The 24,353-nt window shown below is 38.5% G+C and overlaps 1 protein-coding gene across 1 annotated transcript; it reads left to right on the plus strand.

The window, feature by feature from the left end:
- Nucleotides 1-10,339: 10,339 nt before the first annotated feature.
- CPO (carboxypeptidase O) lies at nt 10,340-23,922 on the plus strand (the record flags this gene model as incomplete). Its single annotated transcript, XM_084209058.1, has 11 exons — nt 10,340-10,419; nt 13,608-13,683; nt 14,092-14,216; nt 16,669-16,783; nt 17,794-17,895; nt 18,727-18,831; nt 19,329-19,439; nt 20,550-20,640; nt 21,214-21,416; nt 22,366-22,450; nt 23,654-23,922. 11 exons carry the CDS (start codon nt 10,340-10,342, stop codon nt 23,920-23,922), a joined length of 1,362 nt encoding a protein of 453 aa, XP_084065184.1.
- Between the last annotated feature and the right edge of the window lie 431 nt (nt 23,923-24,353).

Raw genomic sequence — 24,353 nt, forward strand, 5'->3', positions numbered from 1 at the left:
TGGGTGGGTTGGGAAGCTGCTTCCTCCAGCTGCTCTGAGCTTTTCAGTCAGGTCCTCAGTCATAGGTGTGTAAATTCAGGGACAGAACACAGGCGGGGGTGCCAGCAGCCTGGACAGAACTAACCACCAGTGGGCACAGAATGGCAGAGCATGTTATTAAATTAGTTAATCACATTCTTTCTTAAACTCCTTGTGGGCAGGTACAAACTTATACAAGCAGTGTGGAAGTGTAGTAGTCTTCCATACAGATCACCTTGCTTAGTGAAGTCTCTTGCTCTGTGTTCTCTCAATCGTTTATGTCATCTACACTGATTCAGAGTTCCAAGCTGTATGAAGCTGCTGCCCGAGACTTCAGAGCTGTGGGTTTCTTGGATCTTTATGTATGCTTAAAAGCTAGTCTGCTGAAAATAAATCCAGGTTTTTCAGGTGTCCAATTCATGTAGTAAGGAAGATCTAGTCCCCTGCTCTGTGCATTACAATCTATATTTAGAATACCATTCTCCTCTCCTGAATCATTATTAAAATTAGTGGGAGACTCACAATGAAGATCAACAATAATTTGCAATAATTATTTTGCATCTGTAATTATGGGGTTTGTCACTGCATGGAGTGCTTGGTGTGAAAGGTGCAAAATCCCCTTTTTAAGCCAAACAGGCACAAAATGGATTATTTTAGCTGACCTGCCAGTGAGGCTAACTGGAGATGTAAGCTGCATCTTTTTCTACCATTTTTACAGTCTGCCTGCAGATTCAGAAATGTGTGTTTCTAACCTTTATTCACACTTGGAACACTTTGTAAGTGCAGTGGCTGGAAATCGTTTCTCAATGAGGAGTGAGAAATGAGGAAGCTGTATATGGCTTTATTTCATACAGCCCATGGGTGTATCTTATGAATGGATGGAACCCAGACATTTGCTGTGATGTTTGACTGACTAAAGGTATTTCAAGGGTGTATTGCATCTGTAGCAAGCCAAGGTTCTCAAATCCATGTGAAATGAAAATAAGTCATTCATTAAGTAAACTAGATTGCTGAAGCAGAGGAGGATTTTCAATGAATTAAAGGCTTGTTAAAGCAAGTATAGGGCTTAGAGTAATTATATATCTGTGACTTAAAGACAGGGGTCTCAGCTGCACTAAGCAACCATCTATTTAACCAGACTCTCGTAGGAAGGCACTATATTTTATTCCTGGGCCACAAAGAAGTCAGAAAGGAGAAGCATGTCTTTCCTTCATCCTGAGATATGAAATATTGGACTTCAGTATTTGTCCTGCCAATCTCAAAGAAACAGATACTGCCTTTTATGATTGCTGTTTTTACATGCTGCTTGCTGTTAGGCATGATTTCATTAATAAATCTTGTCTTATTACAAAACAGTAAAATACCATGATAAAGCTGGAAGATCTGGTGATTTTTTCCTTGAGAATAATGCAGATACTGTTCATCCAGTGACATCTCCACATCATCAGAAGGCTACACATGCAAAAGGGTGCATATGGACACATGACAAGGTTGGATCATTGTCATACGTCACACAATCAAAAAGAAAGCATTGAGAGAAGGATTTACAAATGTAAGTTATATAGCACATTTCACAGGCCCAAGGATTCATCTTAAGCATTGCAGGGTGTGTGAACAGATCTAAAATGAAAGGAAGAAACAGGCAGAAGATGTGGGCTGCAAAGGTCACTTGCATTAACAAAAAATAAACTGGTATCATCTGAGAAAAAAATGAAACAAATTTTGTGAAGTAAAATGAATGTGATTTTGTGAATGCAAAATGAGAACAGTGTGTGTTTGGAAAAACAAATTTTCTCCATAAACAGCTGGATTTGCAGACCGTGATGATCTGTAGTTCTCTCCAGTTTGGATTTCTTCATGTTTAAAACTACTTTTGAACCATAACTCCAGCCTTCTCAGGGTATTAAATATTCTGGCTATGTATTTCACAAGAAACACACAGGAACTCTTTTTAAAATTTCCACCTTGGTCTCAAAATAATAAAGATATTCATAAGAGACTGGGAAAGAGGAACTAGAAGTTCATTGAAAGAGTGTGATTTTTGTTAAGAAATCAGAATCTAAATAAATTGGATCTTGATTTAAAGACTGTTTCTCAGGTATTGCAACAGTTTCTGCCGAGACAAGAGTTGAGTAATGCTTTGTAGACAGAGAGCTAAAGATGTTGCTCTGGTTAATTGGAAAACTGAAGAAAGTACTAAGACTTCCCTCTAATTGGTTCCTCTTCACCACCCCCCCCCTCCCCCCTTTCTGGTCATTGCAGTAAGTATTATTGTATATTGCCATTTGTTAATATTGAGCCATTCTCTTTGCACACAAATATCAGTGCATGTAAGCTTGCATGAACAAGGTTCCAGTTTCAATATCCCTTTACTGATGCTATAATATTGGAATTAAAATAGAACTACAGGTGTTTTGCAGAGCTCAAAAAGGGCAGAACATTCACTTCTAGGTGAAATGTGCTGAAATTAGTTATTTCAGAACAAAACCAGAGCCATAGTTATCTGATGGTTGCGACATGCATAATTTTGAAGGGACTATGGCACTTAAGTGTAGGTTGTACTGAACATGTAAATCTTGTGGTAGGGGCATTTTTTTGCTATAGTAACTACAGTGGCTTTAGTAGTTCTTCATCTCTTTTAACTGATGCAAATCCCATGGAATTCTGAACTATGTTTAAAATTGTCCTTCTAGTTGTAGCAGGTTTCCCCCCTTTTTTCAGTATTTCTGGGCCACAAAGTGATAATATATGAATGTGGCAGCAATTGTAAATAGCCACCCAGAAATAATAAGGAGAATTTGTATTGTCTGCAGCACGTCCTTGTGTCCACAGATAACCAGTGAGGTTTTTGTTTCATCCTACTTCCTCTCTCAAAAAATGCTCCTATGAGTACTTGGTAACATTGTTGCCATGGCACCTATTAAAACCTAGATAAACTCTTGCTTTATGAAACAAGATGATTTTTTTTTTTTAATAAACAGGAGAATTAATTTTCACTTTGCACTGCCATAGGTAAGGGACTATATCCACGCTTACAGACAGGCGCATTTTTTACTGAACATTTCTGATTCTTGAGTCGGCACCGTAGGTAATTCTTATCAGTTCAATCCACAAAGGGCACTTCTAAAATCTTCTGTATTTCCCCATTTGATTTTCATGGTTGAGATTCTGCTGCCCATAAGATGTCACCTGTACTCAATCACAGTTTAAAAAGGTGGGCAAGTATGTCGGGACTGTAGGGAAAGGAGGAGTGGCTCCTCAGCTGGTTTGATTAAACTCAGGGCGCTGCAGCAAATATACGCCAGATGAGGGAGTGGCTCTACAACTTCAAAGCAAAAAACTTCAAGTGTTAAGTGAGTACGGTTTTCTTATTCTGCAGTAGGGAACAGCTGGTGAATTGGCCTCTGACTGCACAGAGACTGGTGTAAATAGAAACAATTGTCAATAAAGTCGTGATTTGTGCTGACGCAGATGAGATATGATTCAGGAAATATACAATGGCCTGTTGTGGAGGAACCCACATTTGAAATGTCATTCACATAATAAAAGACTATTTAATCTTTAAAAATACATATATTGAAACCAATTCTATATGGTCCCTTTGTGATTGATCAGCAGTTAGATTATCAGCTTTATCAGAATAGCAGTTCCTCAACACACAGACCTCTCCAGAAAATACAAAAAAAACCTACACCCCTTACTTTATTGTATGGGGCAGAAAGAAGGCAAAGATGATGCATTTGTACTTCTTGCTTTAGAATATGCTTCATTTTGCCAATAAGTGATTTGTCCCAGGGACAACTTCTAAATGAATCTTCAGTCTGGGTCACTTCTGTATAAATGTAAGGAACGTGATGGAGATATAAAAAGTAAAGCATACAAAAAAAAAAAAGTGTGTGTTCGGAGATTTGCTGTGTATCAGTCTGTGCTCAAGGAGCAGTACAAAATGGGGAATTCCTCCCTGATGTCAGCAAAAAGACTTTCTTCTCAGAAGGCAGTAATCCCCCCAAAAGGTAGTAGTGAGGAGGGTGGGTTTGGTTTCTGCTGATGCAGAATAAAGAACAAACTTTCCAAAATTTCTACTGTAGGTTTGTTATTAATTTGCTGAACCTAATAACTCAGTATTTGAAGGGGGGAAAAGAGAACAATGGAGGTATCAAAACCACTCTCTCTGAACAGACATAAAATAATCTGACACTAAGGTAGTAGTCAGAGACCTAGGGAATTTGACTTCAGCTCCCTGCTTGCCTCTGCTTATCTGTCTTCTCAGAGGAAAGGCCCGAGATGGTCCTTGGGGCACACCCAGATTCCTGCTGTTCTACACCCATCTCATTAGTGTGTGACTCCAAGGAGTGCCTTGTTTGGCAGCAGAGGCACAGTTCCAGGTGTCTTTTCCATGTCTGTATATCGGGGATGCCCCCATGTTGAGTTGCTTGGATTTATAAGCTCTCCCAGGCACAGCTGGCTGATAGTTCAGATCTACTCCTTGCACAAAGAGTAGGAACAGTCCAGGCATGAGAAAGGAGAAAGTCTTGGCTGCCTTTGCTGAAGAACCCCAAAGCTTGGGACCAATGCAAGCCAGGTCAACAGCCTTACTGCAAACCTACCCAGTCATGTCACACAAGCACTTTAAAGCTAGACTACCCGGTCCCTTACTCCAATAGTATTAGCAGCAACTAAATTTAACAATATCACTCACCACAATACAAACTATTTCTACTGCGTGTCACACCCATACATACGCACCTCAAACATGGCTTACAAATTCTTTAAGGCTCATTTGCAAAACTACGCTGGAAATTCTCCTCTAAGTTATGCAGAATAGACTTGTTTGACTCAGGCAAGATCCACTTTGAGGTCTTCTGTCAGGTACTATTGACCTCATTAATAATATCTGAGATTCTTCAAGGATATCATAAGCATTTTAACAGTTTCTCACAGTGGTTAAAGGGTCTGGAGCATTACTCCCCTTGCATGGCCACACATACATAACTACATGCACGCAAAGAATACATTTATACTCCGTGATGCTGGCATTGCACAGAAAGCTCAGTGTGTCTGTCATTGTTGATAGAATGAAGGACAAAGGTTAATATGAACATGTTTTATAGCTGCAAAAGCTAATTACTTACTATACAGTGTGTATTGTTTGTGTTTAAGAAATCATATGCAAGCATATTCTCATCTAATCATAAAGTATTTTATCGCTTGTAACAGAACTCATTAAAAATAATCTTTGCTATTCTAGGATACAGTGCAGTGCTTGTTGTTTAACCATTAAGCAATAATGGAGACTTATGTGCTGTCCTTTACAGTTCTGCTAGTAGGAATAATATAATACTAACTTATTTACCTACAAAGATAATTATTTTATTTAAAAATACAAGCCAGGTTTTTTAATGTTATATTTCATCTTCTGTAAAAAGGGCCTAATTAATACAAACAGTGCATTACTTTGACAGCTAAAGCTTTACAGGAAGTTTCGTTTCTTCACAAAATAGAGGATTTTTGCCTAATTCTTGCCGACTCAGAACAACAACACAGGATCCAACACTTTGGCAAATTCTTTCCCCCTAGAGCAATACCTTTGAAATCATGAGTTCTAATCATGTCATCAGAAGATATTCTTACAAAGGAAAGTTTTTAGGAGTGGAGAAGGTGAGTTTAAAAAAAACAAGATTCTTTTTCTGACAGTTGATCCAGCGCATTAAAATCTTTGAGCGAATTGAATCTTTGATCAAACTGAAAAACAATATTCTGCAGCCAGCCTTGTATGTGTGGACTTGGGATTTAGCAATTTAGCATTGCACCTGAAAAACACTGCTAATACTTCTTAAAGTTTAATTGCATGGTCCTTATGCAAAATAATTTCCCACAGGAATTATATTTAGATAAGGATTATAGGGGTTTGTGCACAACTCCTTTTAAATGCTACCACCCTTAACCCCTAGATCAGAACCAAAAGAGTTTTTTACTTTTGAGTAACACATGGTAAATATCATCTTGAATTCAGACTCTATGTTAGAGCTCAAGATCCTTAAGCAGTGATATTTGCTGTCTGAAGGATGAAGTAAAAATAACCATTCAGACCGCCTGTTGTTAAGGAAAGACAATTCAGTACTAACATTTTTCTTTCCTGGTTAAAGAAAATTGTGTCTGAGGAAGCTGGTCTGCCCAGCTAATTAGACCAGTTCAAGTTTTGCCAGTTTGGTGTCATACATTTCAGTAAGGAGCTGCTTGCTGAATGGGTACTTGAAGCACCTCTCTGAGAGGAGAGCTATCTAAAAGCTGCATCACAGGACTTGTGGAGAAAAGGCAGATGTAATTTCCCATACTGACACAACACACTGGTTTTTATGGTTGTGTTTAAATATGTGAGTATGCATGTACACAAATGCTGTACAATCTATTGAGACATCCTTGAAAGTGTCTGTAAACCTGTATTTCTTGAAATTGCTAGATCATGTGCCAATAGTCAAATTAGTTCCACTAAGATAAAGCTTATGCATCCTGTGTCGCTTGACGATCTGCAGGACATTTAAGGTTGGCTTAATGGAACTAATTTTAAGGTTTACTAGTAATGTCATTCTAATCTAGTGTACGTTAGCTGGAATTCTTCCTGGTTTGTGATTATTTTAAAGTCCCAAATGTAAGGTTAATGGGGTGTTTTCACTGTAATAGCAGAGACAGAGAGAGAACAAGGAAATATCAGCAAGATGACTAGAACAAAATTGTTGTAACTAAGCGTGGTTTACAGTACATTCCCATTTATCCTAAGATTGTTGCTGGAACTAATGAGGTTTGAGAACACTTAGCACTGTCAAATCACAATGGAGTCCAGAGACTTTCAGTAAAACCTTTCTATAACAGAGCTGTGGAAGCTGTAGGCTTGGAATACTGAGGGGAACAATGATTCACATCGCACACCACACAACATATTGCTGAATATATAAATGCTACAGAAAAAGACAATACCTGTAGAACATCCTATCTCCTCTGACAAGACAATGGGAAACAGAACTGTCAATTCATCATGTGCTTCCCCCAAGTAAAATTACAGTGATAACCAGAGGATATTTCAGTAAAATAGCTGAATTATCTACCCTCCTCTTCAGTGGAGCACAAGTCTAGGATTTAAAGCACATTAGTCTGCTACTGTTTTGACCCCACTGAATGATGATTCTGTTTTGGACACATACAGTGAGTTTTCTGCAGCATTGAGAGAGAAAAGAAAATTAAATGGAGTACAGTTTTCTCTAAATCCCAATGATGATTTTAAAAAAATGTTGATCATGTTGAATTCCATCTAGTTTAGTTGGTTTTTAGTTTCAGTGTGGGATTTAGCTGTGAGGTGGGAAAGCTTAACATGATGAACTGATGTTTGTGAAGACACACGTGTACATTTTGTTGTCTTTTTAACAAGCCTTTTGTCCTTGAAAGTAACATGCAGCTCAGTAGGAAATCTGGGTGCAGGAAGCTACCAGGATCAAACTCCCTGCTATATGATAGTTGTTTAAAACATGTGGAGTGCTTCAGTATGCAATCTTTGAACAAAACAGTTCTAGCTTGTGGCTGTTGCTACACAGACTGTATGCAGATAAGTCACAAATAGCTGAGCATATGTGTGGTGCAAGGTTGAAACAATAACAAGCAGGTCGAATCATTCAAACACTGGAAATCACTTTGACTCCAGGCCAAAAGCTTAGCTGGAGATGATATCAGTATGGGATAAAAAGAGGATAAACTAACAGGCTTAGCAGCCAGCTTGTTGGAGTCAGCATATAGTATCTATACTTCCAGCAGTAGAGCAGATGGTCATATATTTTTAAGGAAGCACCAGACAGGGAGTCAGGAGATCTGAATTCTATTCCTGGCTCTGCAGCAATGTTCCTATGTCACCTTGGGGAGTCACTTTTTCCCCCTTTTTTCTTAATCTTTTAAGTAGTGGAAATAATATTTGCATGTTGAACAGGGCAGTTGAGTGGCTAAACTGATGCTGAAAAAAATGCTCTGAGAAGCTCTGAGAAGAATGTATAGAAGATGTGCATAGTAATTTGTTTGGAAAAAAGGACACCACATGGTTTCATGTAGCATGTTTGTGCCACATATTTATGACCCTTCCTCTCCCCAGAAAGTCCTATGCCTTTTTGCCCACTATTTCCAAGGAGGGAATAAATGGATTAAGCTGCTTCCCACATTTGCTAGAAAGATAAGCAGCTGCCAGTAAGAACCTGACCAAAGAACAGACTTTATTACTGAGAGACACATTATTTATGCCCAAGAGGGCAATAGGCTTGTTGAAGTTTACTGTTCATCCCAAGATATTTTTTTGCGTTGGTGGCAGAATAATGTCTCTAATGGCTTTTCTTCTGAATTCAGAAGTGCTGCTTGCCATCTGAATGCAAGAAGAAAATTAAGTATTGTCTTTTCCAAGCAAATCATCTGCTGAAATCCCCAAAATAAGTCCATTTCTTAAATTGGAGAAATGTCCATAATTATTTGCACGGGACTTTCATCTAAAGCCCATTAAAATCAAGAAGACTTCAAAAGAATCCAAATCAAAGACCTAGCAAGCAACTGTAATTTCTTCTGAATTCTATATTCATTAAGCAAAATTACTCTATCTATCTATCTATCTATCTATCTATCTATCTATCTGTCTGTCTATCTATCTATCTATCTATCTGTCTCTCTCTCTCTCTTCATAACTATTTGGCATCAGAGGAGTGATGTTTTCACAACAGAATAAATAGCTTCTGCTTTCAACATGAAGGTGGAAACTTTGGACTGGAGTTGAATTTTAGCACTTATCATCATTTGCTCCATTTCTCTTTATGCCTTCATTTTCCCCCCCCTAGATTCTGAGTCCCTGTCAAGGGACTGAACCCCAGTTCAGAGCCAAGTCTATTAAAAGGGTACAGACAACACTGCAGAAGTCTTAAAATCATTAGTCTGCCTCATAGCAGTGGTGGATATAAAGGAAACAAAAGCAAAGGTTATCTGTCCTGTGTGTTAATATGAACTTCCAACATGAATTTGTTTTGCTGACTCCTCACAATTGAAGCTGTATCAAATCCTGTAAACTTGACATCTTGCAGCTCTTATGGAAGTCCTTGTGGGCTGGATATCTACGTGGAGAGAATACTCAGCATTTTCAGGCCCAGGCTGTTGAGAAGGTTGCAATAAAACAGAAAGGGTCTGGCGTGATTTATGAAGAAGAGCATATTCTTCTCTTGCCTGCAGCCTGGTTTTGTGAAAAAGCACTTCTGAGCTAAGCTGTTCCTCTTTTATACTGGGACAGTTCTGCTGCTTGTTTCCTTGATAACAGCCTTTGTAAAGGTGTAAGAGGACTGCATACTTTGATGAGAAGAATCTATAAATATTCCACAGTTACAACACGATATCATGTCCATTATATATGTACACAAACTGACTTACTGGAGTCTCTGCATCCCAAATTTATGCAGTTTTCTTCATCAAATCATCACAAGATAGTTTCAATCCAAGAGAGAGGATGAGGGAAACCATTTCTTTCTGAAGAACTGTGCTATATGTCTAACTACAGTCTACAAATGTTAACACTTGCCAAGTGAACTAAATAAGAAATTAAATATTTCAGATAGTTACCAGCCCACTTTTAAAAATATATAACAAAAACACTTTTTATGACAGTGTAGAGTTGTAAGTCTGTGGCTAGAGACTGATCTGGGCCAACTGAGAGTGCTTTAGATGAGGCTCTGCTGTCCCAATATTTTCTTTTATGGAGCATTGGTTGCTCTTGCAGTCCTCTTTTAAGTTAGGTAAGTGATGGAACTGCACTTAAGGGGTCACAGAAGTGTTCCATAAAGGCACAAACACAAAAAGAAAGAAAGTAAGGATAGAGCTTGTTTTAGCACCAGTTCTTCCCTATCTCTATGATTGTTATAGGCTAACCATCATGATTTGCTGTAGATCCTGCAGGTAACACTTTCTCTAAATTCCACCAATTCTGTCACAAAACACTTTCAAAGATAGAAAGATGACATGACAAATGTTCTTAGTTCTTAGAAAAAGTCTTTCAGTAAGAATGTTGCTAGTTGTATTCGTGTTTTGGGGTATGGAAGAGACTTTTAAGAATTAAGAAAAAGTAGAACTATTTACAAATGAAGTAAATGATTCATCTAGAACTATTTACAAGTAAAGCTAATGATTCATAAAGGGCGGGTTTCCTTCCAGGATAAGTCTAGTTGTATATTATAATTATATAAATCATATGTTCAGTCAAGATCTATCTTCCTCCTTTTTAGTGCTGCCCTGTCAGTGCTGGGTTCTTTGCACAAAGATGTGGCTTTCTCTTGGGATCATCTTTTCTCTGGGGATACTAATTCCTGGAAAATTCAGCTTGAAATTGCAATATGACAGGTGAGTGTGAACAGGTTTCATGAAGAATTGTGCATGCAGTGAAAGTCCCAGAAATTGTGTAAGAATATTAATAGCAATTATGAGCCGGAAAACTGGACACAGGGTTACTAAGATGTAAGCTTTGTAAGATTGGGAAAGAAAACATGCAGATGGGAAATGAAGAATGAGTGAATCTATTCTAAGCCAAAAAAGACATAGAAACAGCTGTAGGAGCCACAGAATGGCCTTCAAATGCATCTCAGGATGCTCTGTTTCCATTAGCTGAAATGCATTTGGCTTAGCCCCTTTCATAATGAACTTTGAAACCAGATGCTGCAGGAGTAAAATGCCTTTTCTGAGTATAAAGCAAGAGGTATGACTGAGCAAAATTATATCTATTAATGAAAGACAGATTAGGTTATATGAAAAAGATAATGATGACCTGTAACAAGTACAAAAAAAAAAAAGCTAAGGGAGTTATTCCAGACAACCTTCACTCCAAGGTGTTTAGAGAATGAGATTATCACATTTTTTATTACTGATTAATGTTTTGAAAAGTATGAAATCTCTAGTTATGCTTTGTTTTCCATTCTCAATTGCACTTCAGAAAATGAGTGATGTAAAATTATTCTGTTTGCCTATCTAAACTCTTTTTGTTTCATTCACCCTCAACTTTCAAGGAGCTAGGTAGCTGCCATTGTGGCAGCTGAGATTTGCAGGGTGGGCATGAGCACAGTGTAGGGGCCACCTATTCACATATAAGTTTATGCATGGAATTTTCTAAAGCAAACAGAGAAAGTAGTCTGGTGCTGAATGCCTCTAGATGAATTATATTCCTAGAATATAGTCATGAAAAGGACAGAAAATCAAGCAATACCTACAGCAAGTAAGTTTCCTCATAGTGTACCCATTTCTCTCATGGAAAATCTCCTAGCAGAGCATACAGAGTCACTACTTCAAATGTATTATTTCCTTGGATAATATTTAGTCTTTAGATTTGTATCAGAGATGCAGTTAGAGCCTGATTTCAGTGAATAGAATTCAGCAGATCCGTGTAATGTATTTTTCATTTTTGTTTCTAATTATTGTCCAGAATTGAACCTGTCTAGTACTTGCATGGAATTAAAAAACAGGTACTGAATGGTCAGTGTGACTTTGGGTGGGCAGCACCTGCACAAAGACCAAATTATTAGTAAAGCCCATTTTCATTGTCCTCTGCTCTGTTTAACAATGAAATGAAATATCCAATCTATGAGCATCCAAGGACATATAGCTTGTGCTGAGAACAGTTCTTTAATTTGTTAAGCAAGCTTAAGTGTAGAATTTTAAAAACTGTAGTTCTCATGGGGTCACATGGGCTGACTTTGCACTTCTCCACTGAGAAACTTAGTCCATAATCATAAACAAATGTATGCTTTCTAATCTTAATTTACTATTAAAAATGGTTTGTCTCCACACTGGCTATTGTGAAAGGTTTATCAGTAAATAAGAGCTGGCCATCTGGCAGCAATCTGACTGTCTGGAAATTTCTGATTTGGTGTAATTAAGACATAATGTCAATGAGGATAGAAAGATATTACAGGATATTGTTTCCTTTCCTGATAGACAAAGAACATAGCAAGCCGAGGCATTTAGAGAGAATAAACTCTGAACTGCAGCTGAGATGTTTATTCTGCCAACAAAGATGTTTATCCTGCATCTACAAGGTTTATTAAAGACATCATGACTATTGTACCAATCTACATAACATGACTCTTGTATCAGTCCTGTGAGCAATACAAGTGTAATCATTTTCCCCCACAGATATGGGGCTATTGGCATCTCATAAAGCAGTAGTAAACTGCCTGTTTTAACTATCAAATTCTCATTCAGAAAAGGTGATATGTTCAAGAGAGATGTAAAAAACCCACAAATCCCTCTATTTCTCTGGGGATAAAATGAATGAATAGTGAATTCTATTTGTATGTATATTAAGCTCATAATTGTACATTCCTGCATGGAAGCACAAAAGATGGCAGTTGCAGTTCAGATGATGAGAGCATATTATGTTGATGACTATAATGACCATGGCTTGCTTTTGCAACAAGAATTTCTGCTACAAAGGCTTTAAACTGTAAAATGTTCATTTTTTTTACTTGTCTGGTAAAGACTCCATTGAAGTTGCTACAAGAGACTGTGAAGGAATTTTTGGTTGCTAGCAAATAGGAAAGTTTCTAGTATTCCCCATTCTATTCTGTTCTCATGAGTAGTGGATAACTGGTCTCCCACCTTTGAGTATTGCAATATAGTCATCAACATCCACTCCTCACTCTGAAACCCTTTCACTAGAAACATCACAGCTGCTGTCAATCCTGGAAATCTGATCTGAATGAACACAGAAAAAAAAACCAAAAAAACTCCCAAGGGTATTTTTAACAGAACATACTGATTTACTTTTTCTGCATTTCCATCCATTTTAATTTGTTCTTTGTAAACTTTCAATATTTTCATCAGATTAAGCCTGTAGTAGATGAAAGTATCATGGGATCTCATGAAAACATATACTAACACACTGGATTCTGTGAGTCTTTTCTAGAAATATAAAATTATAGGTTCTGTACTAGAAATTTTTATTTCTTGTGAATTGGGTAAGAATATGCAGCTCTGGAGACCGCAATATTTGCTATTCAGGAATAAATTGGCTATTCTCATGAAAAGCAGTTTGTGGACATCTCAAGTTCTTAGCAATATAATTTATCATGACTACCAAAAGTTTCTGCATGCTGAAGTAGACGAGCCAAGCACAAAATTAATCTGTAATAATTGAATAAATCCCAAATGTGAGGGGGAAAAGGGTCATCTTATCAAATAAACAGTTTCTCATGTACTACCAATGCCCTCATTCTGGCTCTAATCCTGCAAAGGCAGAAACACACAGGAGGCCTCATGCAAGCAGTTGGCTTCTGCAAAGCTGGTATGGTGAATAAAGCACAGCCACTGGAGAGGAAGCAGAGTGGCTAATGCTCTAGCAACAGAAAAGTCACATTATTTAGTCCTGTTTGTGGCCAAAACATTCCACAAATTCATAATTTAGAGGTGTTTTTGTTGGAACAGCACTGTTACATGCTCTGTCTTCCTTCTACAAAACAAAATATGTCCTTTTGACTTCTGAAATAATGGATACTTTAACGGACCTTAAAACTGATCTTGTTTCTCTACTGAATTTCCAGGGATCAGGTTCTGCATATTATACCAGAAACAATTCAGCAAGTCCAGCATCTTCAGCTTCTTTGCAGTACTTTCATGGTAAGTAAAAATAACTATGTGTGCCCAACAAGCAGAGTGGAGTCTTGGGCTATAAAACAGATATGCATGTAGCTTATGATAGGAATGAAGGTTAAAGTAAACTAGAAAAAGCTTTATTTAACTGTTTTTTGTCTTAATGTAGTGTGGAATTTCTCTTCTACTACCTGAAGGAATTTATATGAAAATGTTAGTTTCTTTGCATGGCTATGTGAAAATGGTGCTTCTTCTCAGGGGTGCCTGAGTCAATAAAAGCGCTAAGCCTGTGCTGTGTGCTCTATGATCAGGTGACTAGAGAGTTACCAGGACAATTTGAAGAAAATCTTTCATTTGTTGATATGCAACTACTCTAATATAGTTCTCATTCTGAAAACAGAGCTTCATTTGTGCATTTCTTTCTTCTCTGCACAGCTGGACTTGTGGAAACCCCTGCTGCCTGAAGACATCAGGGCTGGGGAAGACCTGCACATTAGGGTCCCAGCCCCTCTGGTGCAGGAGGTGAAAGCGAGCTTAGCTCAGCATATGATCTCTTACAGGTACAATCTCTGATACCTTGGTGGGGAAGGCTGGCTCTAATAATCTTCCTTGCTATCAGAACAGGACCAAGCCCCATCTGATAAACAGTCAGATAGTACTGGCAATAGGACCCAACCTTTGCTCCAAATGTTTCCAACTTACCTTGACCAGCCAAATACAGAGATGCTGTATGAACCTTTAAAAGCCCATTCCCCTCTGCCCTAGGTATTTACCTTCCACCTAACCTGGACTGCGAATCTGGAGCTGGAACCTGAGACAGCCCAATCTGTCTTGTTCCCTACCATGGCTTTCTCAGTGGTCACTGAGAGGATATATGACTCAATTTTTTAGTCTCAGAGGACAAACTTGGTGTAACCACTACTTATAAGATCATGCTTTGCTCTTGGAAAACCTGGATAACTGAATGGAGGGTCCTTCCACTTCTGAAGAGCCCAAAGGTTTAATTTGTGTCACTGCAGGGAGACAGTCTCTAGCTCTCCTGTTCCCTTTTCTGTCTCTTGTTACTCCTCTGCTTTGGAGAAGAAATCTTTCAAAATGAATATACAGCCACTTCCTTCAAAAGCTTTTTTTCTACCCCTATCCTCTTCACCAGGCTGGTGAGAATTTCCTGGCACCATCCAGCCAAAGAGAGACATCCCAGCTTGGGACAAAGATCCCAGTGGCAGGCAGGCACTATGCACACAACTGGGAACCACAACCTGCAAATGTTCCCCAATGTTTTATCACACCTATGCAGCCACGTCTTCCCTTACTTACAACCAGATCTAATCCAGATACAAACAGTGTTTATAAAGGAAAATGGGATTAAATAAGAGCTATTCCTCACACAGTCCTGTTCCCTTTTGGAACTGACTTTTTCAGGTAACCAGTAGCTAATTTAATTTAGCTGTATTTAATATAAATAACCCTGCAGTCATTCAGGGCTGATGACAAATGGCCTATAGACATACACTGACATTTACCAATCAAAGATGAGTTTAAGGAGGATTGGTGTCACTTCAAAGCTGTTTTGAGTTAAAGCTGATCTTGACATCCTGCATCTTGCCTGACAAGTTCCTTTGGTAAGTGCGATGCCCTGACAACCAGAGATGAAGAGATATGAGTTTGGAGCCAGTACAAATTATCTAGCATGAGGTTTAGATATACAGTACTTAGACAACATTCTAGAAGATATTTAACCACTTTTTTTATGTCAAGACTCTTCATTTTCTAATGCTTTCAACTGATTCTAGTGGAAATTTAAATACTAAACTGAAATTAGCGTCTCAACTTTGTTTTCCCTTGGCCAGACTTGTATCTACCTTACATAGGGTTCTAAAGAAAGAGGTAATTATTAGTCATGACGAAAATTTTGGGTGTGTATTGCAAAGAGGCTGACATGAGAACAACAATAATAGAGTCAAAGTTCCTATAACAGATTCAAAGCAGGAACCACCCTTTAGAAGGCAGCTGGCAGCAGCATGGCAGTCAGCTATATAATGATAGAGACATAAATGACAAACTATAATAAGGACATCAATATTCCAACTGTGTCAGACTCTGTGGTTTCAATTCTCCAGAGCACTGATAAGGTATTTTGTGTGTGTGGTTTCACCTCATGGAAATTTTCACTGCCTGAATTTTAGTTTGAAGTTTAGATGTGAATAAACATCAAAGCTCAGACTGAAAGTTTAAAAAGTTTCTTACACGCAATTCCCAGAAATGCTTATAAGTGCCACTGTCAGCAGAAAAGCCTGTTAGCACTTCCAGCATGTGATATGAACAGTGTTGGAGCTACCTTTGCAATTGTCTTATCTCAAGGTTTACAATGAGCACAGATTGCAGCCGTTACAAGGGGCTGATTGCGGTGAGGAAGAACAGCCTCGCATCCAAAGTCCACTGAAGCCAAGGAAAACGTTTTATTTACTCCCTGGATCATGAAATCATGCCTGTGCTAGACCAGTTTCTGAGCTATTTTTGTAGCTAAAAAGCAAAAAAAAAAAAAAAAACTATTTGAAGGAAATAAGGAGTTTGTTCTGATTTTTGCAAATTGCAATGAATATTTCTGTGAAATCTTTGCAAATTCAAAATGTCTCAATAAAATACAATAAAATCTAACCTTACATTTTTCTCTTTCACTTCCTTTTCCCAAAGGTGGTATTTTTTGAATTTTGCTCAAAAATAGAAGTGATGAAGAGAATAAAATCTTGAACGTTTTTCTTGGTAGAAAAATTGATAACTTAAAAAATCTGGTAAAAATAATTATTGTTAAAACCCGTTGAAAATCTCAGTACTTTGAACTTTGTTTTACATGAAAGTAGCTATAATGCTGATGGTGATGATCTTGCCAGGCAAATCCCAACAGAAGAGGTTAAATCCTTTCATTTGCTGATGTAAGCAATGGACCCACCGTGACAGTTCTGCAGCAACAGTTTGGAAATTTTTTCTATCTTCCCTTTCCCCATCCTTCAGAGTCGTAATACCTGATGTGCAGAAACTTGTGGATCAGAGCATGCCAAGGGAGAGGAGCAGCCACAGAGACGTCTCAGGAGGTTATGTCTACACTGAATACCATCCAATGGAAGAGGTAAAGAAAAACCTAAGTCTGCTTGTGTACTTTGTTGTTTTCTGTTCTGTAAATGCCACAGAAGGCAAATCTGTGTTTGCAGAAAGCTCAGCTAAAGTCAGTGGACCTCTTTCTGACTTTCTTCTTTAAAGAATCAGTCCTTATTCCTTGACTAGAATCCTCGACTGGTTGAATTGAATATGGATTTGCCATTGATTTGTATTAAATCTGCAATTCTTGACTGAACAAAATACAAATGCTCTGTGTGAAGAAGCAGCTGCATTGTTTTGCAGATAATATTCTGTGTTTCATTTGGCTGGTTTGCTACCTTTCTACCCTGTCATTCTTTATTATTTAGTATTAATTCATTTAAGTCCCAGTTTGTTTGGTGCTGAGGCAATGGTGCAATGACTATTGTGGTGTCTGGAATCCCAGTGGGGAAGAAGAGGTGAACAGTGGGAGATATGTAGAAAGAAGTAATTTAAAGGCAGGGTTTTGACACTTAAGGAGAAAACAGTGTCTTAGGGGTGGGCAGTGATGACTCCTTGGTGCCATGTTTCACGCACCAGTTGGCAATCCTGGACAAAAGCAGTGTATGGTGGCAATTCCTTCTCCTAGCTGCATAATAAAAATGAGAGAACAAAGTCAACCCTCATGTAGGTTTTGCTTGAGCTACCCATTGAGGGTGACTGCTGCTGTCTCAGACTGTAATACTGTTTTGAAGAGTTGATGGTATGGCTTCATGTCTGGTGAGCTCACCACGATGATGGGCATGTTGAATGAGATCCAGAATGGCGTATCTGTGTTGCATTGCAGTAATGTTCCCTTTTAACACCCAGTGAGATACAACCATGCCTTTGCACAGAGGCATGGGAAACACCTTCCATGCCTGTAAGTGACATCACAGATTGAAATAAACTCTGAGGAAAATGTTCCTTGCTAAACAAAAGAAAATGCTTTAATCTGGAAATGGAAGCGGGAAAGAGAAGGAAACTCCCAGTTTGGACAAGAATTCTTTGCAACCATTTCAGATTTATCAATGGATGGCTGAGATCCAGAAGAACAACAGTGAGCTGGTGACTCAGCACATCCTGGGGAAGACATTTGAGAATCAAACAATGTATTACCTACAGGTAAGGGAGGAAATTTCCCTTAATAATAAAACATATCTTAATAAAAAAAGAACTCAGGAGAAGACAGGATTCAGTTGTTTCCTAAGATAGCGTTCATCCCAATTCTCTGAAATAACAGGAGATGGTTTTACTCCTCTACGTTACGGTAAGATTTGCCAACTTTCACAGACACTATCATTATGAGCTTGCTATTGCTATTATGTACTGAAAACAACAAATTTAACTGAAGCCCTGTTTAGAAATACAAATCAAGCTGAAACTAGCTTGGCAACAGCTGTGTGTGAGGATAAAGACTTTTAGTTTGTTATTTTTATTACTTTTTACAGCAGATAGCCTTTCTGCTAGCAGTATTCCATGACTTTTTTATTGGACACACTAGCAAAAACCATAGTCTTAATATCTGGGTTAGTTATTACCTAATCTGTTCCTATCACTGAGTAGTATTAGACACCCTGCCTTTTTGTTACTCCCCTTCTAAAAACAAAAAATTTAAAAATCTTCAGCTAAGAGCAACCACTCCTGTGAATGATGAATACAAATGAAAAAGGAAAAAAAGAAACTGTTCTATTAACTCTTCTATTGACACTTCTGCTCAACAGACACTTTAAAACTCATGCCATGTAATACTGTGAAGATTGAGTTATAAGGAAAAAGAGCTTGTCATAAAAAGTCTGTAGTAGTAGTAGTAGTAATAATAATAATAATAATAATAATAATAATCTCAGATGGCTCAATGGCATATCATGGCACATCTTTTACTTTCTTGTATTACATTAAGCTATTTTATTGTAATGTAACAGTTTTTAAATGGTAACATTTACATTCTCTTAGATCAGCCAACCATCAAATAAAGCCAAAAAGATAATTTGGATGGACTGCGGGATTCATGCCAGAGAATGGATCTCTCCAGCCTTCTGTCAGTGGTTTGTGAAAGAAGTGAGTCCTTACTCTTCCATTGAGATAATAAGCAAACCATATCACTTTGGATGCTTCAGTTATCTTCTCTATTGTGGTACCAAATATTATGCTTTTCTCTTAAAATATAATTTGCAGAATTAGTGTATAGTACAGATATCTGTGGAGACCAAAGTCCAATTTGAGATACGGGATGATATTAATTATTGCACCAGTTCCTCCACCTGAATGTTTCCAAAGCTTTCCAAAACTTGGTATCAACCTCTCCTTTTCTCACAATGGCTGTTAGATCAAGCCTCTCTCTATCAAAAAGTCACAGTCCCCCTGAAATAAAGAAATCCTAATCTATGATATAGCAATGTTCCATGTGTATAGAAAAAGTACCTGGGGATCAATAGATGTTAGGTACCATGGTGATATCCAGGAGTGAGGAATCACCTGATGATAGTTCTAAACTCAATCTTTGCAGTGATTACTACCAAATTCTCTGCTCAGTGCTCTGTATGTTTTCTTTTCAGATTCTTCAAAACTACAAAACTGACCCAAAGATAAGCAGATTTCTGCAGAATTTGGACTTCTATGTCTTGCCAGTCCTCAATATTGATGGCTACATCTATTCCTGGGAAGAAGTAAGTAGTGAAAATCCAGGAACTAGACTGAAAGTTAGATGTGCCCAGCATGTTTTGTTACTTTTAGATAGGGTCACAGCAATTATAATTAAACAGAAAACAGTGATACATAAATCCTCTCATGGCAGAGATTTTGTTTCTTCTGGCAAATTAGTGACCACTTGAAATGAGCTAAATATTGCTAGCAAACATCATAAGACTTGGGAAGACAAAACCACAAGATCAATTGGTTTTGGGTTTCTGGGGATGGGATTACTTCTTTGATAATAGCTCAAGGTTTGGTTGATGGACTTAAGTATGTCTGGAAGCGTTATTCATTCTTCATAAAAGATATCAAGTAGCAGATGGGTCTTGGAACCTTTGCATGGCATAGGAGGAGAGTTGATCAAATATCAGGCTATTCACTTATGAAAGAGGTGTGCCCTCCCACATAATATTCTGATAAGGAGAATAGTGTAAAGTGTTGGTCTTCAGCCACTTTCACCAGGCTTTTAGCCTCTGTGCCCAGTTGAAGCACCTTTTAATGCAGGACCTTTGGATGGCCCATGGCTACCACCATGGGGATCGGGCAGTCTCCCACCTTGCACCCTGGCAGATGTGGGGCATACCAAACACTGCACTTGGATGCACAGGTAACTCAGCTGGGAAGCTCATGCAGCTCATGCAGTGAGGTCTACACAGAACGTGTATAGCTGGGAGTATAGCAGGGAACCAGGGAGCAGTAGCAAGATTAGCTGACAAAAAAGAATTAATCTTCCTGAATCTGAAACATACTCTCTTATCCCTCACAATGCCTTGCCTAGGAGTGCCACGCTGCACAGAAGCAGTTGAGTACTACAGAAAAAACATACTTTTTTAAAAAAAGGAAAAAGGTCAGGAGGCTTATTTCAAGGTGCACACAGGTTTGTGGCTGATGACAGCATGGCTGTAGTCAATGAATTGTTCTGTCACTGAGCTTTATCATCCTCGCACATGGAGTTTTACTCTTACAATACCAGGGTTAGTTAGAATGCAGAGGTCAAACAAAAAAAGGGATATTTACACCATATAATCACTGGGCCATATGGATCACTGAGGTTTTATTATGTAACAGAAGTTACTTTTCTTCAGGATCGTTTGTGGAGGAAAAACCGTTCTCCATATGAAAATGGCACCTGCTATGGCACAGATCTGAACCGAAATTTCAATTCATCCTGGGGCAGTAAGTTTGAAGTATTTCAGATCATGAACACAAAAGTAAAGCAAGAGTAATAACAAGTTTCTGAAATAAAATGTAGTCCTATAATAAAGGAATATTTACCTTGTTGTCATCAAGGCATATGCAAAAATAAAATTCTGGTTTGTCAAAATATTAACTCATTGACTTTCAACCCGCACTTATTTTTGTGAACAGAAAATTTCTCTTATGTAACTACATCTCTAACTCACTGCAGGAGCAAGCATCAGCTCTAGGCAGGAATGTTAAGAGATAGTGACTTAAAAGCCAGTATTTACATTTGCCATGGATTTCAAGGAGCCTCCAAAGCTTCCCTGGTGTGTGGTACACTGTGGTGGTGTTTTCGTTGCAGCCATCCTGTAAATGTGCAATAAATATTTTAGTCTTGCATCAAATTTTAGTTGCTACCTACTGAGTGTAATGCTAAAGTCCCACTGAGCTGTCTAGTCCCCTGCCCACATAAACACATGCCTAAACACTCCAAGGTAAATTTCCCAGTTCCCTCTGAACTGGTATTCTATATTTCTCCATTGATTCAGTGTTTGTATTCCTCCCCAGGTGTTGGTGTATCCTTTAACTGCAGCAGTGATGTCTTCTGTGGATCTGGACCAGAATCAGAGCCTGAGACAAGAGCAGTGGCTCAGTTTATCAAAAGCAAGAAGAGTGACATTTTGTGCTATTTAACAATTCACTCCTATGGACAGCTCATCCTCACCCCATATGGTTCCACAACTAAACCTCCAAGTAACAATGAAGAACTGGTAGGGCAAAACATTTCTCTTCTACCTTTGTATAGAGCAAGTACAGGCAGTAGCATGTGGTGCAACTTTACTTGCACTCTTGCCTTTCCTTCAAAGGAGCTAGGCTTGTACAGGGACATGACTTGAACAGAATTACTGCTTCACTGTTCAGCATCAGTAAGATTTATTTGCCTCAGAAATCCTAATTCTTCATCTTAAATCAGGAAAACTGAACTACTACAAGATAAGGTTAATGCAAAGCAAGGTAAGCGGAGAAGAGCACCAACTTTCACTGCATACAAGAATGAATTTGCACTTTAGGATGCCAGCACATTATACATATATGGTTATCATGATTGTGTACAGAAAGGGTATTCCAAACATGCTCTCAGAAAAATGGGAGCAAAGTAAGTACCTATTTCTTGGTTATTTCTTCCCTCAGTTTCTGAGTGTTCTGATTTAAGTTCACTTATGTGTGTATTTATGAAGATTCCAGTAGATGAAGCATCAGTCCAAGAGCATGAGGGATTTGGGTTTGGACTTCTTATGAGTCATTGGAGAAGTCATTTATTTTGTCTATGGATCAGTTTCTAAGCATGGTGGGATACAGAGTCTATGGCAATAAAACAAGAGGTCAATCACTGCTGGAGTCAGTACCAGTGTGTAATATAGCATAGACTCTAAATTCTCCAAAATACAGGCTGTAGCTTTACAGTAATGCAAATAGGATCTCTACCTAGCAGCAGAGTAATCTTTAAATTTTTAACACAACATGCATTAAAAAGAATCAAGAACAATTTGTTCAAATGTTTCAAATGGGTTCCTCTAAAGACCTGAAGTAATATCAAAACTTAAAGGTGATCATATGTAAATGTAAAGCTGAAAGACACAAAAAAATTTTGGTCCACTCAAAATATTTGCCAAAGGTACTGCCGTTGATGCCAAGGCTGTTCCTGTTTTGAATTTCCAGATGCAAGTTGCAAAGGAAGCAGCTGCTGCATTGACAGGAAAGTATGGGACCAGCTACAGAGTAGGATCAACTGCTGCAATTTTATGTAAGTTTTTTTATGTTTCCCTTTGACTGCTCTGTGTTTCAAAGAATTGTGTCACATGCATCAGCATGTACTGTTTTGCTGAGTTTCTACTTTGAGTAATATTTAAAGGGGTAGCTTGGTGCAACAAGTCAGCAGCAGTCATTTGAATACAAGGTAATTCTGTAAGTTATAAAGCTGACTGCAGGAACAGATGAAGCATTGATCAGAAGCTAGTTCCCACATGGATTCCTCACAGATCCATCACAGGGGACAGAAGGAGATTGGTGATAGATCATCCTGACCCTGCTGAAGTCAGCAGCAAAACTCCTATTTTTCTTCACTGGAATCAAGCAAAAATTAAAATCCCAATCAGGTCTACAACTGCTTCATCAGACATTATCACATGGCAGCTGCTTGCAGTTGTGTGAAATATATTGGTTTCAGCCCTCTTCCTAATAGACTGGATAGCCACATCACAAACACATCATAGCTAATATGAGTTGACAGCCTTTACAAAGAGGATTGAAGGTGCTAGAGACTGCCTAGTAAACCCAATATTTTCCCAGTAAGCAATAAGTCACGCTAGTCAGTGAGAACACTAAGCAGTTGGCCCCAGAACCCATGTGGTTTGCATATTCCGGTGGCTGTTTCTGCCAGTCCCCAAGTGCCAGTCCCAGAGGCACAGACTGCATGAGCAATGCAGTGTAAGTGTAATGCAAGTTGCCTGTGCCTAGGGCTGCATTTTGCCAGGGTTTGTACTTACACTGAATAGGTAAGAAAAACAATCCACAAGGAAGATGAACAGAGATATATGGAGAAGCCAGAAATTTTTTAGATCTGACCAAAATTATGCTTTTAAAAATATATATAAAAATTCTAGTCAGTATCCATGTAGGAAATGAAGTACAAGAACAGATAAATGTCCAATCCATCTTGTACCTCACATTAGCCATAGTAAAATGCTAAGAACACAAAATCCCTGAAACTCATCTCTTGTTATTGTACAGTGCCATCTTATGAAGAACTGTGTCACTTAGAAAACTCCATATACTTTTAATATAGCTAAGAATTACAGCACCTAGAAACTGTTCTCCATGTCACAGTGATCTATGGTTACTGCTTAGTTCAGGGATTCTGGTATAAACCTGTATTAACTCTAACAAGAAGTATTTTTAAAGAACCATGCTTAATACAAATATCTCCTCTCTATTTTTAAATTCACAGACAGTAACTCAGGTTCCTCTCGGGACTGGGCCCACACAATTGGCATTCCGCTCTCCTACACATTTGAACTGCGGGACACGGGCACTTATGGATTCGTTCTCCCCGCTAATCAAATCCAGCCCACGTGTGAGGAGACTATGCTGGCTGTGACAACCATCATAGACTATGTTGATAAGAAGTACTTCACAAATGGAGATGTGGTGCTGACCTCCAGCAGCTTGGGCCTGAGCCTTTGTCTGAGTATTGTACTTACATGGCCTGTTTCATAAAAACAGCTTAGAGGACTCATGCTCGGGAAGAGACTCACATGAAAAATATAATGGCCCCTCAAAAATAAAAAGTCACATCAGCAAAGGAATTAAATGCCAAGTATTTCAATAAAGGCTCATCCCATAAAATAAAAGGACTTGTGGTTTGATAGCTATGTTTTTGGGAAAAAGGAAAAGATAAAGAGCTCTGGTAATTTCCCAAGCTTCACTTGCTGGCTCTGCTTAGTCTTTAAACAACCTTAAACCATCAACTCATGACAACTACCCATGAGGACAGAGCACTACTACTCCCTGGTTCTTTGGAGCATGTATTTAGGGACTCACCTGAGCCTGTGTAGCCCTTCTGTCAACCACAGTCCTGATCTGTCACAATAGTCCTTACTGCCTGAACCTGCTGACTTCTGTGTGTTGCTGGCCTTAGCAGGATACCC

Source organism: Fringilla coelebs, assembly GCF_963513975.1.
Source record: "Fringilla coelebs genome assembly, chromosome: 7".
NCBI classification, from domain to species: Eukaryota; Metazoa; Chordata; class Aves; order Passeriformes; family Fringillidae; genus Fringilla; species Fringilla coelebs.